The sequence below is a fragment of the Podarcis filfolensis genome (assembly GCF_964270895.1).
Source record: "Podarcis filfolensis genome assembly, chromosome: 9".
NCBI lineage: Eukaryota > Metazoa > Chordata > Lepidosauria > Squamata > Lacertidae > Podarcis > Podarcis filfolensis.
Window position 1 is genome coordinate 63,873,933 of NC_139610.1, and position 16,124 is coordinate 63,890,056.

Genomic DNA, 16,124 nt, shown 5'->3' on the forward strand with positions numbered 1-16,124 from the left:
CCCAATACTTCACACTGGATGCGAAGTATAAGCAGGCTCAGTGTACCAAAGCAGAACGCCCCCTTCTTCTGCTGTTCCATGATTACGCATTTTTTTAAAGTGATCGTTGTACACCAGCCAGCACATATAATATAGGAGCGATACTCTGAATTAATGAGAAGTTTGGTAATAGCATGGGCATATATACACTGCATTTTCTTTCATTGTAGCTTTTTGAAATTGTTTTCTAGGGGACTCAAGAAACAACAGTTCATTTGAAGACCAAAAGCAGCTTGCTTTGCTGGTTATGGAGACCTTGACAGTACTGCTTCAAGGATCGAACACAAATGCAGGTATTTGGCAAATGGTTGTTACAACGAATGAACCTATGTCTCTTAACGCTGATAGCTGCCCTTGAAATGCACTTAAATCATAAAGACCAATATAGAGTTATGTAATCTGTTTAGATGTGGAAATGCTGTGTCAAGCAGGTTTTTTTGACCTTCTTGGAAGGAGGATACATTAATAGAATACTGAATTTGTTTGATTTGATTGAATTTCCCTTAGCAGAGGATAAGATTATTCTAGAATGGTGCCTTTCATATATTTAAATTTGTAGTTTTAAGATGCATTTATTTGAATAAAATATATTTAGTGATGAATTATTACTTTCACCTGCATCTCCTGATAACCGCAGTCTATCAAAAATTAAATCAATAACCTTTTCCTATAAATGGTTGATTCTTAGTGTGGGGTAGGTTTGTATTAGCCTGGTCTTGACAACAGGAGGAATATGTTTTCTGGCATGTTACTGCAGTCTAACAGCTTCTGTTCCCTGACAAAACATGACCTTATCATGGATCATGATCTTCATCCATGCCTGAAATACAGTGGTATCTCCGTCTACGAACTTAATTCGTTCCGGATGTCCATTCTTAAGCCGGAACATCCTTAACCTTAGGCGCGCTTTTCCTAATAGAGCCTCCTGCTGCCGGCACCCTTCCCCTGTTTGGCTTCCATTCATTCATTTTCCGGGGCAAAGTTCGCTGGCCAGAACACCTACTTCCGGTTTTGCGGAGTTTGTTGGCCCAAAAGTTCATTAGAAGGACTGTTCGTAGATGGGAGGTACCACTGTAATTGCTTCAACATTTCCCCTTTCCCCTTTCATGGATGTGTTTTGAGAGTGTGCATGAGCTCACCTGAGCTCATTCAGTTCTAGTTTTGAAATACTATCTTCTAAGGTGTGGCCAAGTGCTTGCACAAGGGCAAGAAGAGATAGGGCAAAACTGGACACGTCACTGGAATAAAATGGCCATCTTTGCTGGGGCTAATGGGAGTTGTAGTCAAAAACATAGGATGTCATCAGATTGTCAAAGGCTGGAGTAGAACTTTGGAATGAAGCTGAAATAGAGTCTGGTAGGACAGGGGCATGTAGTTGAAACTGGTCTGTCAGTATCTGTTGGCTTCTGGAGTTTTAACTGGTGCTGCTTACTCTGATCACATCTTCCCAGTTTGGGGTTTTTTTTAAGAGACTTCCCGGACTGATTATTCAGTTAGAGTTCAAATTCAAAGCCCTAAATGGATTGGGACCAAGCACATAAGGGAATACCATCACCCGTACCTACCTGCATAGTGAGATCATTGGCAGATTCCCTGCGTTCAGCTACCATCTGCTACAAGAAAATTGCCTTTTAATAAGAGAAGTATTTTTTTGGTGGCAGCACACCATTTATGGAATGTCCTCCTTGAGGATATTTGCCTGATACCAGCCCATAACTTCAAGGCACCAGGCACCTTGAGCACCTTGATTATTTTAAGCTGTGATTGTTGTTTCTGCTTTTATATGCTGTTAGGTTATTTTTAGGTTTCTGGCAGTTTAATTTTTGCATGGTTTTAACTTTTGTAAGCTGCCAAGGCACATATTGGATTTAAGAGGATATAGAATGTACTGTATAAATGTATTAAACAAATAATAAATATTTGCACTGTAGAATATCTCAAGCCTGAATGAAGTTGCAGAATTACCAAGAACATGCAGATCCTATTTTATGTTTGCTTGTATTACAGCTATTTAGTGCTTATCTGCCTGAGTGGCAAGCTAAGTAAGACCCTTTATATCCAGTTTTAAATGTTTTCAGTCATCTCCGAGATCCCAGAAATTGCAAGCATTTGTGCCAGTGTGGTTCATTAGAAAGTGCTGCCTAGATCTACCTGGTGGCATCATACCTATTCCACTGTCTTTGTTTTCATTGTAGGCATTTTCAGGGAGTTTGGTGGAGCGAGGTGTGTACATAACATAGTAAAATATCCACAATGCAGGCAACATGCACTGATGATAATCCAGCAGTTGGTGTTATCACCAAGTGGCGACGATGACATGGGGACTCTCTTGGGATTAATGCACTCTGCTCCACCTACAGAATTACAGTTGAAGACTGACATATTAAGGGTAAGTACATTAATGAAAAATGTATGGATGTTTTAACACTTCTCATTAAATTACTGTTTCAGATGCAATTATATCTCACTTCACATCATTGATCTCAAACTTTCTTTTTTTGTGGGGGCAGATAAATTGAACTGATCTTATTCATGTACTCAGGCAACACAAATGAAAATGAAAATAAATACTGAAAAGTTATTTGAGGGAAAAATAATAATTCTCAAATAAATAAGAAATCCACTTCTTTCAACTTCTCTGTAAAATATAATTCACATTTATGAACCTTCAAGAATTCACTTAGCCAACATCTTTTTTTGCTTAAGTGATTCCCCAATTAAGATTCTGACAGTCAGCAGAACTGACTTGCAGCCATTTTCCACCGTTGTTGCAGTTCTGGACAGCTTTCATATTTCATTTTCTTTCAGTCCACAACTTGGGATGATTCGCAGAACTGCAACTGTTTTACTTTTTCACAATTGTTATTAAAATTAAAAGCTTCCTTCAGCCTGGTTTTTGCATTCACTGTAGAGGTTGTGTGTGTGTGTGTGTGTGTGTGTGTGTGTGTGAGTGTGTGTGTGTGAGAGAGAGAGAGAGAGAGAAAGAGAGAAAGAGAAATTTGTATTTCTGTTGAATCTTGAAGCTGATTCAACAATACAAGTTCATCACTCGAAAAAGCTGTTTGTATTGATGAGGCAAGGCTGACTTTTACTCACTGTTTGGGGAAATTTAAAAACTTCTCTGTGTGCATATGCTTCAAATTAATCTCGGAAGCCTTTGTCACTGCAGTGTTTAGAACAATTGACCTCCATGACATCCTGTTTGTTCTGTCTTGTTTAAATATCCGTGTAGGCCCTGCTGTCCGTGCTGAAAGAGAGTCATCGTACGAGAACGGTTTTCAGAAAAGTTGGTGGATTTGTGTATGTCACATCTTTACTTGTTGCCATGGAAAGATCCTTGTGCTCTCCACCTAAGAATGGCTGGGAGAAAGTGAACCAGAACCAAGTGTTTGAGCTGCTCCACACTGTGCTCTGTACCTTGACTGCAGCAATGCGCTATGAGCCAGCCAACTCACACTTCTTCAGAACGGAGATCCAGTACGAAAAGTTGGCCGATGCTGTGAGGTTACTTGGCTGCTTCTCAGACTCCAGGAAAATAAGCCCTTTTAATATCTTCCCCTCAAACACTCAGCCCTTTCAAAGACTGTTGGAAGATGACCTCATAGCCATGGATTCGGTGTCACCCACGTTAAGGCATTGTAGCAAACTCTTTATTTACCTCTACAAAGTAGCTACAGACTCTTTTGACAGGTATGATTGGCGAGGTTTTGGGTGGAGTCAGAAACACAGTTATGTCTGGGAATCATCGCATCACTCATTTCTATCTGACGTTCCCTAAGGGGGTTGTACGCTATTATTTTCTTCTGAGATTGAGAATTGGCAACTATTTTTAAGTTCCTGTCTTGTAGACAATGATTTATTGCTGGTGCATCCCTACTTTGAGGTTGTGCATGATTCATAGAAGGGGTTGGGGTAGGACAGAAGGTCTAACTTTTGGCAATAATGACTGTTAATTACCTGTCCTCTTTGCAAGCAAAAGTAGATAGGGCTGCTGTACTTCCATTAGTTTACAGAAGAGAGGATTTTGGCAAGTTGAGCAGAAGTTGCTTCTGCCAAAATTCTGTCTCCTCTGCAACTCTCAGAGGCAACAGGCATTCTATCAACTTTGGTATTGTAAAGTAATCTGTATAGTTACCTAACCATTTTTAAAAAGAAAGCACCATTCCCTGGCCTTAAACTTTGGATAGCTGTTTTGTTGGAACAGTTTCCCCTTTGTTTGTTAGTAAGTTTTGAGACTCCTAAGAAAAGTTGTAGGTTTATTTTAAGGTATTTTGTTTAAGGGCAGTAGTTGGTTCTTCATTCTGTTGTATAAGACAAATCAAAACAGAGCCCATTTTAATACAGGCTCAAATAAAAAATTGGACTTTTTAAAAAAAATGTACGATTTTAAATGATACTTTGAATTCAATGAATTTTAAAAGAGTTAATACCTTATTTGTATCTTAAAATATTCAGTAGCATTGGGTCTCTAGGATTGTTGCTTTTCATATATAGTGGCTAGTACTAGGGTCATAAAATTAGTACATTTAAAGTTAACACTCCATAACATAGACCCATTTCCTTTTGCTGAGCTTGTTTACTACTTCTGTCTTGGAAAATAATAGGTTAGGCTGGTAACTTCCTGAGCCTTGATACTTCTTATGTAGTATGTAACACTAATAGCTTTGTTGCTTTTGACGGAGAGGGGCACAGGCATGGAACATCCTTCACCCATTATTCCTTATTTTATTTAATTGCAAACACATTTTGTGACTTCAAAACTTCATGCAGTTTTGAAATTCAGCCTTAAAATTAGCTGTACTCTGGGTTTCTCTTTGTTAAATATTGCCAATTGATTTTAATGTTTTTATCGAGTATTACTGGCATGATCTTTAATTGCTCAGTAAAATAGTAATTTCAGATTTCTAGTGGATAGAATTGGGGGCACTCTATCTGATACTGGTTAATACTGGAATTTAAGAAATCTGGGTTAGCTTTGTTGTTACATAAGTATTTCTAATCCATTTTGTCTTTCCCATTCCTCATTATATGTCTTCTCTTCATCCCCTTTGTTCTTAAAACTCATTAATTTTTGCAGACTTGCTTGGGATATTATATTAGTCCTGATGAAATTTTAATCATATCTGGTTATCAGTATGTATTCAAACTTGGTTTTCTGTTATCAGTCCCTGATCTGCATCAGTTTGTTTCAAGATACTAGGCTGTTTAGAAGCAGATAACTCAAAATATAAACAAACAAATGAAAAGGAAAATCTATTCCTTTAAAAAAAACAAACCTATCTGTTTTGTATGTCTTAGTTTTTACTTCATGTGCTCTTCGTCCTTTGCTCTGGCTAATTCTGCAGTATGTATTTCTACTGGTGAAACTGTAAAACTAACAAAGCTTCTAGCCTCTTGTTCTCTTTTCTAACCTCTCTATCCCCTCCACGTTTGTTTTGTCTGTAGTCGTGCTGAACAGATCCCTCCTTGCCTGACAAATGAGACTTCTCTCCCCTCTCCTTGGGGCACACCAGCTTTGTCGAGGAAAAGGTACTGATCCTTTTAAAGAGAAGTTGCGCTTTCTACCGCCTTCACACCTGTGTTCTCTGTGTTTTGTTAACTTCCTCAGAGTGAGGTCTGTTACTGTGCTTCTCTGTTCTTCCAAGAATTGTCAGTTGGCTGGCAAGTTAGTAAATTCACATGTAATGAAGCCCCATTTTGAAATATTTGGGAAAATAGTTGGTGCAGAATAAAGGAAATCAAGGAAGTCAAAGTTCGCAACATTTTGAGTGAGTTGGTTGCCCTGAGACAGCACACAGGGCGGTTTTTAAGGCATGGTCTTTGTGCTGTAGAATGGACTATACCAGTTTGTGGTGGTAGAATGGACTATACCAGTTTGAACTTCAGCCTAGGGCATCAAAATGTTGAATTCTGTGAATTCTGTGCTAATAACGAAATTTGCTGTAAGTAGAAAACTAAGCACAGTGGGGAGCAGCTAGGGCCGGAACTTTTTTCTTGATGTGCTAGGGTGTTTTCTTTTTGGGTACTTCTAAGGAGCATTTGATGTGGTGGAGCGTTCAAAAACTTTCAGTATATTTTTGAGTCACTGATTTAAAAATTGTATACTGCCTTGAGTTTTCTTTTTAAATAGCAGCAAAAAGCAGTTAGGTATAATTTTTTTCTTAATGATTGATCTAAGCTACAGAGTCAACCAGTGCACAGGGAGTTCTATGCTGATTTTAAAGTCCTTTGTAAACCTGGCATTTCCCAGGATATAATTTCCCTTTTGCTCTCTCGATCTTTTACTACACTCTTGACACACTGTTCCTTCCTGCTTCCTTAGTCCTTGAATGAATTCCCCTCATTGTGTTCTTTTTTTGATTACCTTATTATATAATGCATTTGTAGTATAATCCTAACTTGGAAGTTCTGCTGACTGGAAGGGGCTTCTGGGAAATCCTGAACCCTCGCTTCCTGTGTTGACTGGCATGGGCCTGCCGGGTTTTGGAAGTGGTATAATTCATTCCCCCTTCCGTAGGATTACTCTGACTTTCAATCAATTGAAGCAAACATTTAGCTTCTAGATTCTTCTTATTTTCTTTGTGTTGAGAGTAGTTTAAAACATGCTTGAATGTCTTCAGAAAGTTTTAACAATTTCTGCTGTTGTGCTTTTTTCCTGCTACATTGTTTGTGTTTAGTGTGTGTTACTGTATAGGGGCTCAATCTGCTTTGTAATAATTCCCTTGGATGATATTACAATATATCCCATCAACAATATGTTTTTGTAGACTTGAACGTTTCAGCAATACAGTTGATCATATGTCTTGCATGCTTTACTTGAGATTTCTGCATTGCAGGGGGTTGCACTAGATGGCCCTTCTATGATTCTGTGATGGTTGTGAAACTTTGTGGCATGGGTTTTTCCATTGGCTTGGAAACAAAGAACTATGAATGAAAGGAAGGCATGTGATGGCATACTTCCATACTTGTGAAAGACATGTTTTAATGCAGCACCATACTTTATTGGCAATGATTCAGGCTGTAGCATATAAATTATATTGGGCATATGGAAAGGTCTTTTCTGCGCAGTGTTTTGAGCAACATCTTGAACAAACGGAACTTCTCCGAACTTTCCATAGAATCCTTTCCATGGATTCGATAGCTCACCCTTTGCAGATAAACCATTTCCCGTCTCCTCACAGTGGTTAGCCGGTTGGGAGAGGGCTGTGTTGTTGGGCCTCATCCCTCTTCCTCTCTTCCTGTGCGTGAACTTTTCTTTCCCTTCCTGATTTGAAATTGGATAGGATTCAGCATGCTTTGTGCTGATGGGGGATGTGAGACTGCTTCATGGTTACACTAAGTGGTGGAAGGGAGAGGAAATTCACATGGTAGATGGTGGGAGTGGGCGAGTGCTTGATTCCACAGCATTCTTCCGTTCTGGTCACGCTTAGTAGATCAGGAATGTTACTTATGTGCTGAACGTATGAATGGACTGTAGGATTTTCCATTCCTTGCTCACATGGTCATCGCCCGAGCCAGGCTTGACTTGTTATTTGCCGGTAAGATCATCCTCGCCTAAGATATTACATAAAGATTTATAGACAGCTGGAGTAAACATTAAAAAAAATATTGCAGGCATGTATCTAATAGATCATGGGGAAATATTTCAAATGAAATAAGAGGTTATTAAAAATCTCTTCCTGGGGAGCTGCATGGGTTTGTGTTTGGAAACAGATTATATATTGGAATATATATATTAATCTGTTTGGAAACAGATTATATATACTGTTCCTTGGGGGTGGGGTGGTTGTTGTTGTTTTTCTTCATTCATGTTACTGTGGTATTTATTAATTCCAATAAATTATCGATGACTACTGCAAAACAAAACAGTACCAGCAATATTTAAAAGCACAGTTGGAGAGGTAGAGAGCTGAGGCAACAAAATCATCCGTGAAGAATCTTTAGTTAAGATTTGTATGAAACCGTTGCAGAATCCTCTTGGGGTCTTTAAAAACTCTTCTTTCAGTGCACAAAGCTCTTATCCATTGGTAATTACAGTTGCCAAGTGTTCTGAGTCCCTTTTGGCTGGGCTGGCTTCTGCTGTTTAGTCAGAACGCCCCCCCCCCCTTAGGAAAGACATTTTCTTGTTCTTGTGATCCACAAAAGTAACAACTAAAAAAAATGCATGTGTGCTGCACACCCTGTGCTTGTATTAAGCCCCTTTGGTTATTACCAGAGTATCATTATCTGCTGTGCTTTGCAATTCCATTCAAAGTGCTGTGTGCTGATTTGTCATTCTCCCCAAGACTGAGCAAACGTCACAGTCTTGATGACAGAGAAAGGGTGTGCAAGTAACCCTGCCAAGAGCTGTTCATGCTCGAATGAGAAGTGGTGTGTGGAGAGATGATGTAGGAGGGGACAAGTATGCGCTAAATCCTTTTACAAGTGGTCGATTCCAGAGCAACTTTTGAGGAGGCAGGGTTATGGGGCTTTCCTGAGAGATTATTTTAAAGCAGTCTTGAGCTAACTAGTTATGAAGAAAGACACACATCTCCTGTAATTAGAAAGGCATAAGGGGACTCTTTAACAGTTGCAAGTTTATGTTTCAATCCAGATTGGTCACTTGACGCGATGTTTTCTTGGAAATTTCACCTCCTTAGGCCTAAACCAATTTTGATGCATGAGAAGTTACCAGTTAAGTTTACAGTTCATCTGGGCTGCAAAATATCTCAGAGTCATGTGGCTGAAAAACCTAATTTGTGGTTCTTCTTGTTTGCTATCTGGTTTTTGCCATAATGCCTGCAGGCTTTATCTCTATATCCACAAATGCTACTGGTGTAATTTTCCATTAAGCTGGTATTCTAGGAAGAGCCAGCAAGCAACATCTATGCATGTGCCACATCTGAAAAGAAGATACCACCTGGAGCACATATTATGGAAAGTGAATACTAGAAAAGCCTTGGCATATTTAATCCAAATGCTGTATTTTGAGAAAAGCTTAATGTTGCATGTGTGTTAAAGCCCTATTATTTTTCCTCGTTATCTTTAGGCACGCATATCATTCTACTTCAACACCTCCAGTATTTCCTCCCAAAAACCCTACTGATTTGAAACTGCACAAAGGAACTGTGTCTCTGCAGAGTTCAGATGCTGTCATCATCCATCCTGGAGCTATGCTTTCCATGTTGGACCTCTTAGTCTCTGTTGGGTCGAATACACAGCCAGAAGTGAGAACCTTTTCAAATATACTGCTTACCCTATAGGGTTAAGTTAAGAAAGCTTATAAAGGAATACATTGGGGGAGTTTAAGATCTGTTTTAACCTAATTAATTGCTTTATCTTAAAGTTAACTCTTGAGCTTTACTAGGAAGCAGTGAATTTGAATCTTAGACACTGTACAGTTATTGGCTTGAATACAAAAGAACAGGACAACCAACTAGTTCCATCTGATCAAAGAAGCTCTGGATTTTTCATCTTCTAGAACAGTAGCTCCCTGTGCTACATAGCAGACAAAGCACTTTTGAAATGGGAAGCTAGGGTGTTTCCAAAGTTTATGGCATGACATGAGGACCTGCTGGGCACTTTGAAATATTTGAGAGTTCCTAAAGAAGCTAATTGGATTCCAGCCGTTACCTACAAAATACATGCCAACTTGAGAACTCTGCCTTATGAGATTTAAAGGTGCTCATCGTTTGTTAGTCCCTGATAGCTGTATTTCAAAAAGCCAGAATCAGTAGTAGCAGAAACCTGACTTTTCTAACAAAATTGTTTGTTTAAAAAATATAACAAGCATCTACACTAAGCATAGGTTCCACAGGACATGAGTAAAGTATAGGACAGAATGCTTTTATCAGCTGATAGTATGAAAATATGTGAGTTGGACATTATTTCCATTTATAAAACACTACCATAGGTGTTCTTGTTCTTGGCAAATTTGATCAGTAAAATGTCAAATAAAAATGATCTGACTTTAACAACCAGAATCCCAAAGGCTATTTTAAGTGCTCTTAAGAGTTTGTGGTTGTCCTGAGGTTGTTGGTTTTTTTAACCTTTTCTTTCTTTGAGCAGCAGACCACTGTGCAATATCCTAAATTTTACACACACACACACACACACACACACACACACACACACACACACACTTGCTGGAAATGGCGAGTGACACAGTTTTCTTGAGTGTTTTCTTACAGATTTGTTTTGTCCTTGTTTCATTTGTGCTTGTGCATAATTTGCAGCATGCCCTAGATCTTCAGCTAGCAGTGGCCAACATCTTGCAGTCTCTAGTGCACACCGAAAGAAACCAGCAAGTCATGTGTGAAGCTGGACTCCATGCACGACTTCTGCAGAGATGCAGTGCAGCTCTTGCTGATGAGGACCACTCTTTGCACCCCCCACTCCAGAGGATGTTTGAAAGGTTGGCCTCTCAGGCGTTGGAACCAATGGTGCTGAGGTAAGTAGAAGAGGGGGTTTAATTCAAGTTCTCATAATTTGATTTGATTATTTGATTTCTAGACTGCTTAATATTAAAAATATACGGTATATCTCTAAGCGGTATACAAAAAACCGAAGCAACAACAGGCACCTTAAACAAGAAATTACAAAAATACACAGCTGCGTATAAAAATGTTACATTAATACAAAGTTACTAATAGAGACAAATCAATATCCATTCATTTTCCTTTGACACACACCCCACTCAACCTCCAGGTTCTCGCCCAGAGTCCAAACAAGCTCTCAGCTTGCGCACAAAAGTCTCACAATTAAAATAGTTCCTGGAAACAGCAGACAGCAGGTATTTTGAGTGTCCTAGGCGGTCCGGAAGATGGGATCCCTCACTGCTCTTTCTTCACCCTCTGTCCTCTCCGCCTGCTGCTGCTGCTGCCGTTTGATCATGGACATTAATGTATTTTATTGAACTGACATGGAGGTTGGGCTTAGGATTATTTAAAGAGAGAGAAGAATGAATCTGGTATTAAACTTCCTGTTTAAGTACATTCTCTGTTGCTCTTTATCATAGCTCCGAGACAGTGAGAGAGTTATTTTGCACGGTGCAAAACATATTTAAATAGGTCAGCATTCGAAACTGCTTCACACATGACATGGGAACAATCTCCACTTTTTTAAAAAAGTATTATACACTGTCACTTTCACAAACACTAGTTTTGCTTTAAGCACCTTGATAATGAAGTTGGTGATTTGTGAACAGGAGAAGCTTCATGAACTGAAGCAGCTGTCATGTTTTACTGTTCTATCCTTTAGGGTGAGGGAGAGCGGGGGAAGCTGAAAGAAGCACTACAAAGTTGAACTATGATGCACTGAAAACTATTTTAATATTTCAAATGAGGCCCTGTAAAATGCATACATGGGAATATGTTCATAAATTTTAGGTAAACTGATCTGTGGTGTGTATGCAGCCTTAATTTGTCTAAATTGATAGCATTTGAAATCAAGCACTTGAGGGCGATGTGTCTGTATCTTCATCTGTTTCTGCACCTGTATCTACTTCCTAATACAAAAAACCCCACATAATTATGCCAAGAGGATTTTGGCTCCTCTGAGACATAATGCCTAAGACCACATGGACATTGGTGAAATAGGTGTGGATTTCTACAGTTCTGTTTTATATTTAAATAAAATTTAGGGTTCTTTTGGTCTGTATTTTGCTTTGTTTACTTTCTAAATAGTTTTTGATTAAGCACATTTTAATGTATGTACATGTTCGAGTGGCAGCTGTTGCACTTAATCAAATAAAAGGGAATGCAAATGACTTTGAAGCCTTTCTTATTTTCCCTCTCCATTTTTCTCTAGGGAATTTTTACGTTTGGGAAATCCTCTGAATTGTGGAGCCTGGGATAAGAAGCTGTTGAAACGATACAGAGTGCATAAACCAAGCTCGCTCAGTTATGAGCCGGAGTTGAGAAGTAAGTGTTTTTATGTTTGAAATAGTTTTGAGGCACTCATTAGTAACCGCCAGACTGAAATCTGGCCATGCTTCAACAATGTTTCGGAGAGCTAGTGAGATTTAATTAATGCTTGTAGGTAATAACAAGGAGTGAGGATTTCCCTTATAGAGCCTAACGATGGTTAGCAGTTGGCAGCAATTCTGACCCTAGATGTGGCCAGCTAGGACACTGGATCTGAAACAAGTGTACAGCCCTGCTTTTGAGACAGCTTTTTCTTTCCTGATTAAAGATCTGGTGCTGCATTCACATGTGCATGGCGGTTTCGAAACTTGGCTTTTCTCGCAAGGAAAAAGCTTTTCACCCATGGATATAAAGTTGTAAATTTGAGCAAACGTCTCTTCCCTGCCAGTTAGATGAATCAATCACTACCGTATTTTTCGCTCTATAGGACGCACTTTTTCCCCTCCAAAAATTAAGGGGAAATGTCTATGCATCCTATGGAGCGAGTGCAGGCTCCCTGGCTTCAGCACTAGCAACGCGAAGCCTCCGAAGCTTGCGCTTTCGCTGAAGCCAGGAGAGTCTGGTCTTTGAGGCTGGCGGTGGGGGAAAGTAGCGCTTCCCCCCACCGCCAGCCCCACAGGTTTGGGGGGCAGCGGGAAGACGCGCAACGCAGGAGGGAGTCAGTACTGGCCGAGTCAGTCCCTTCTCCCTCCTGTGGGCTTTTGCGGGAGATGGGGGAATTCCCCCACTTCCCGCAATAGGAAGTGCAGCCTGTCCGCTGCTCTCAGAGCGGGGGGGGGGGGGATCATATTTTCCCCCTTGATTTCCCCCTCTGAAAACTAGGTGCGCCCTATGGTCAGGTGCGCCCTATAGAGCGAAAAATACCGTATTTTGTGGATGTACGCAAAGCTCAGGCTGTGTGAGGCAACTGCCTTACTGTGACGGAATGACGGACGCATTGCTAGGTACACTGGTTCTTAAGGAGAAAGAGGGGTGATGCTTTCGGTTCTGTCACACACGACAGTGATGGAGAGGAGCAAATCATGCTAACGGGGGGGGGGGGAGTTGGGGGTTGGGGCTGAGCTGTAAGGATCTGCTCCTCCAGCTGTTCCTGATCTCTTAACAAAGGTTAAAGGGCAGGCTGCACTACACCTGTGCCAGCCTGCTGTCTTGAACTGCTATTGCAACCTGCCCTTTAATGCTTTTCTGTTTCCATTTACTGCAAAGCAGGATAGTTATTTTTTCGTATGGGTAAACCTCTGGCCTCAAATAGTGAATGGTATATACTACTGGGTGCTCCCAAATTTCCATTTGTTTTACTGATATTACAGCAATTAAGACCTACTTTTTTAATTGCAAAGAAGAAAGGAAGGATTTTATTTTCTCTGGTCACAGCCCAGTTAATCTGGCATAGCAGAACTCAAGACTGCTTCACTATGTTGAGCTCATTAGGACTTGGTTGATTTAATTTTAAATACTTCCATTTATGTAGGCTACATTGTAGTTAATTAACCTGTGTTTAGAAAACCTTGCATTTGTGTAGATAAAGCTTCTGTTACAGAAGTTTCACAAGCAGTTAATTTTGACGCACATTGTTTGCAACCACCTGGAGTCCATTGGTGGCTGCACCATGTAAACTGGTAGTCGTGTGAATCAACAGTGGGTTGAATGGCAAACATATTTTGGGACTTTGCAGTAAAAGACAAAATGTACTTTTGTCCCTTTTATTGTATTTGGGTTCTCTTACTGACAATACTAATCTCATGTGGATCTTCTATTTTTTTTTATTTAAAAAAGTATTTCGTTTTTTAACTTCTGCTATAGATAGCATGATTACATCAATGGAAGGCCTGGGTACCGACTGTGTGTTCAGTTTACATGAAGATAACCACTACAGGATAAGCAAGAGCCTTTTAAAACCAGCAGAAGGAAGCACAGTACCCCTGACGAGGGTGAAATGTTTGGTTTCCATGACAACCCCACATGATATTAGACTTCATGGCTCAGCAGTTACTCCTGCATTTATTGAATTTGACACGTCTCTTGAAGGCTTTGGGTAAGGTCTTGTAAAGGCTCTTTTCTTACTCTTTTCTTGTTTCAGAATAATGTTTGCAGTTCCTAATTAACTTCTTTGATTTTCAAAACCATTAGTTGTGCCATGGAAGACTGCCTCTGATATAATAATGCACCTAATTCAGATGATGAGTTCTTTGAGTATAGATGCTCCCACAAAGCAAATGTGGGTTATGTAGGTTAGATGTTTTGTGTGTATTTTAAAAACCCTTTCTTAGCAAAGAAGTGGCACCGACATCCAGTTCTCAAAAAAAAAAAAAATCCCTTCGTTCCCTAGAAAATTTTTGTCAGAGGAAATGGAATGGAATCAGGCTTGGAGAAATATAATTAATAATTAAAGTAGCAGCTTTGGAAAGGCAGTTCGGTGATCATGGAATAATCTCAGCATATTTGATTATTGTAGATTAGCTTACCTTAGCTTTCTTGAGCAACTTGTCTGTTTTACTCAGTTTTTTATTCTTCTAATCTGTAAAGAGGCTTAATCTGCAAAGTTGATATCTTAAAAGTATGCATTAATATTAAATTCTGTAATTCACTTATTGAAGTATTTATACAAGGAATTATCTTCATAAAATGAATTCTCGTTCATGCTCTTGAGAAAAGGAGCCATGCTCCTGATGCTGGCTTGATAATTAAGGGATCAAGAGCGTGTTGCGCAATCTATATTTTCCCTCTTTTACACACCCCTTTGGTTAAAAGAGAGGCACACGGGTGGCGCTGTGGGTTAAACCACAGAGCCTAGGACTTGCCGATCAGAAGGTTGGCGGTTCGAATGGGGTGAGCTCCCGTTGCTCGGTCCCTCTCCTGCCAACCTAGCAGTTCGAAAGCACGTCAAGGTGCAAGTAGATAAATAGGTACCGCTCTGGCGGGAAGGTAAACGGTGTTTCCGTGCGCTGCTCTGGTTCGCCAGAAGAGGCTTAGTCATGCTGGCCACATGACCCGGAAGCTGTACGCCGGCTCCCTCGGCCTATAGAGCGAGATGAGCGCCGCAACCCCAGAGTCGGTCATGACTGGACCTAATGGTCAGGGGTCCCTTTACCTTTACCTTGCTTAAAAGACTCTCTCTGTTTCCTGGCATGGACTAAGTGATAACACCTGATGGAGATTGACTGGAAGTACTGTTCCTAACTCATTGATCTTTATTTAACAGCTGTCTGTTCTTACCAAGTTTGGCCCCTCATAATGCACCTACCAACAATGTGGTCACAACTGGGCTTATTGATGGCACTGTGGTCAGTGGAATTGGAACTGGTAAGTCCCTTTGCCGTAGCCATATGGGATGGATTTGGTGCGTCTGTCATCTTCTGAAAGCAGCCCTATAACTACTCTTGACTCAATTTACTTTTAATTTATGTAAATAAATCCTCTTGAATACACTAGGAATCCACAAGATTGCAGCAGGGGGAAAAAGCTATGTTTATTGTAATGGAGCTCCATCAGACTACTGCAAAATGTTTCCTGCAGCCAAAATTGTGGAGGACTTTTGGATATAATGAAAAGTAATGCTAAGCATAGGCACAGAAGAAAATAACCCAGTGGCAGAAGAGCCACTTTGTTCTTACATGGAGCTGGTTGCCAGGGGCGATTAACCTTTTACACCCCAGGGTTGTTTTGGTGTTCAGCAGTGGACATGGCTGTTATATGCACACACTCCCTTGCCACACTGGTAGCACACATACTCACTACAACTGTACATAGAGCTCTGTCTACCAAGGCAGGATGAGCGCTCTTGCAAAACCACTCCCATCCTAGTTCATCCCCCCACCCCTTTGGGGGTGCCTTTTTACATTTTGCAGAAGGTTCTGTGAAGAGTAAAATACAGGACTTCCAGCCCCTTCAACCCTGTCACTGAGCCAGCAGAGGAATTTTATTTCCTGATCATAGCACAGAGCATCACCAATGCCAAGATAGAGAAGTAAGGCTGTGGGGGCTGGTTTAATTAATTAATTAATTAATTAATTAATTATACCCCGCCCATCTGGCTGAGTTTCCCCAGCCACTCTGGGCAGCTCCCATGTGGCATGCTGGCTGCATCCAGCTCAACCTGTGGGTTAGCTGCCTTTGCATTAAGCCATTGTTAAAAATAAGCCAACGCAAATGAGCCGCGTGCTCAACTGTACCTGTTATTCC

General features: G+C 40.3%; 1 protein-coding gene across 9 annotated transcripts in view; it reads left to right on the top strand.

Annotated features, from left to right (window-relative positions):
- WDFY3 (WD repeat and FYVE domain containing 3) overlaps window positions 1–16,124 on the top strand; it is a 155,035-nt gene that overhangs the window by 40,046 nt on the left and 98,865 nt on the right. For 6 of the 9 annotated variants that reach the window (XM_083631517.1, XM_083631519.1, XM_083631522.1 and 3 more), the window contains exons 10-18: window positions 231–332; window positions 2,235–2,428; window positions 3,272–3,729; window positions 5,485–5,568; window positions 9,068–9,245; window positions 10,254–10,468; window positions 11,827–11,939; window positions 13,746–13,977; window positions 15,145–15,245. In XM_083631517.1, the coding sequence (XP_083487643.1) occupies window positions 231–332; window positions 2,235–2,428; window positions 3,272–3,729; window positions 5,485–5,568; window positions 9,068–9,245; window positions 10,254–10,468; window positions 11,827–11,939; window positions 13,746–13,977; window positions 15,145–15,245 (1,677 nt within the window). The remainder of the gene's footprint in view (window positions 1–230; window positions 333–2,234; window positions 2,429–3,271; window positions 3,730–5,484; window positions 5,569–9,067; window positions 9,246–10,253; window positions 10,469–11,826; window positions 11,940–13,745; window positions 13,978–15,144; window positions 15,246–16,124) is intronic. The other 3 variants (XM_083631520.1, XM_083631521.1, XM_083631518.1) reach the window with 1 other exon arrangement.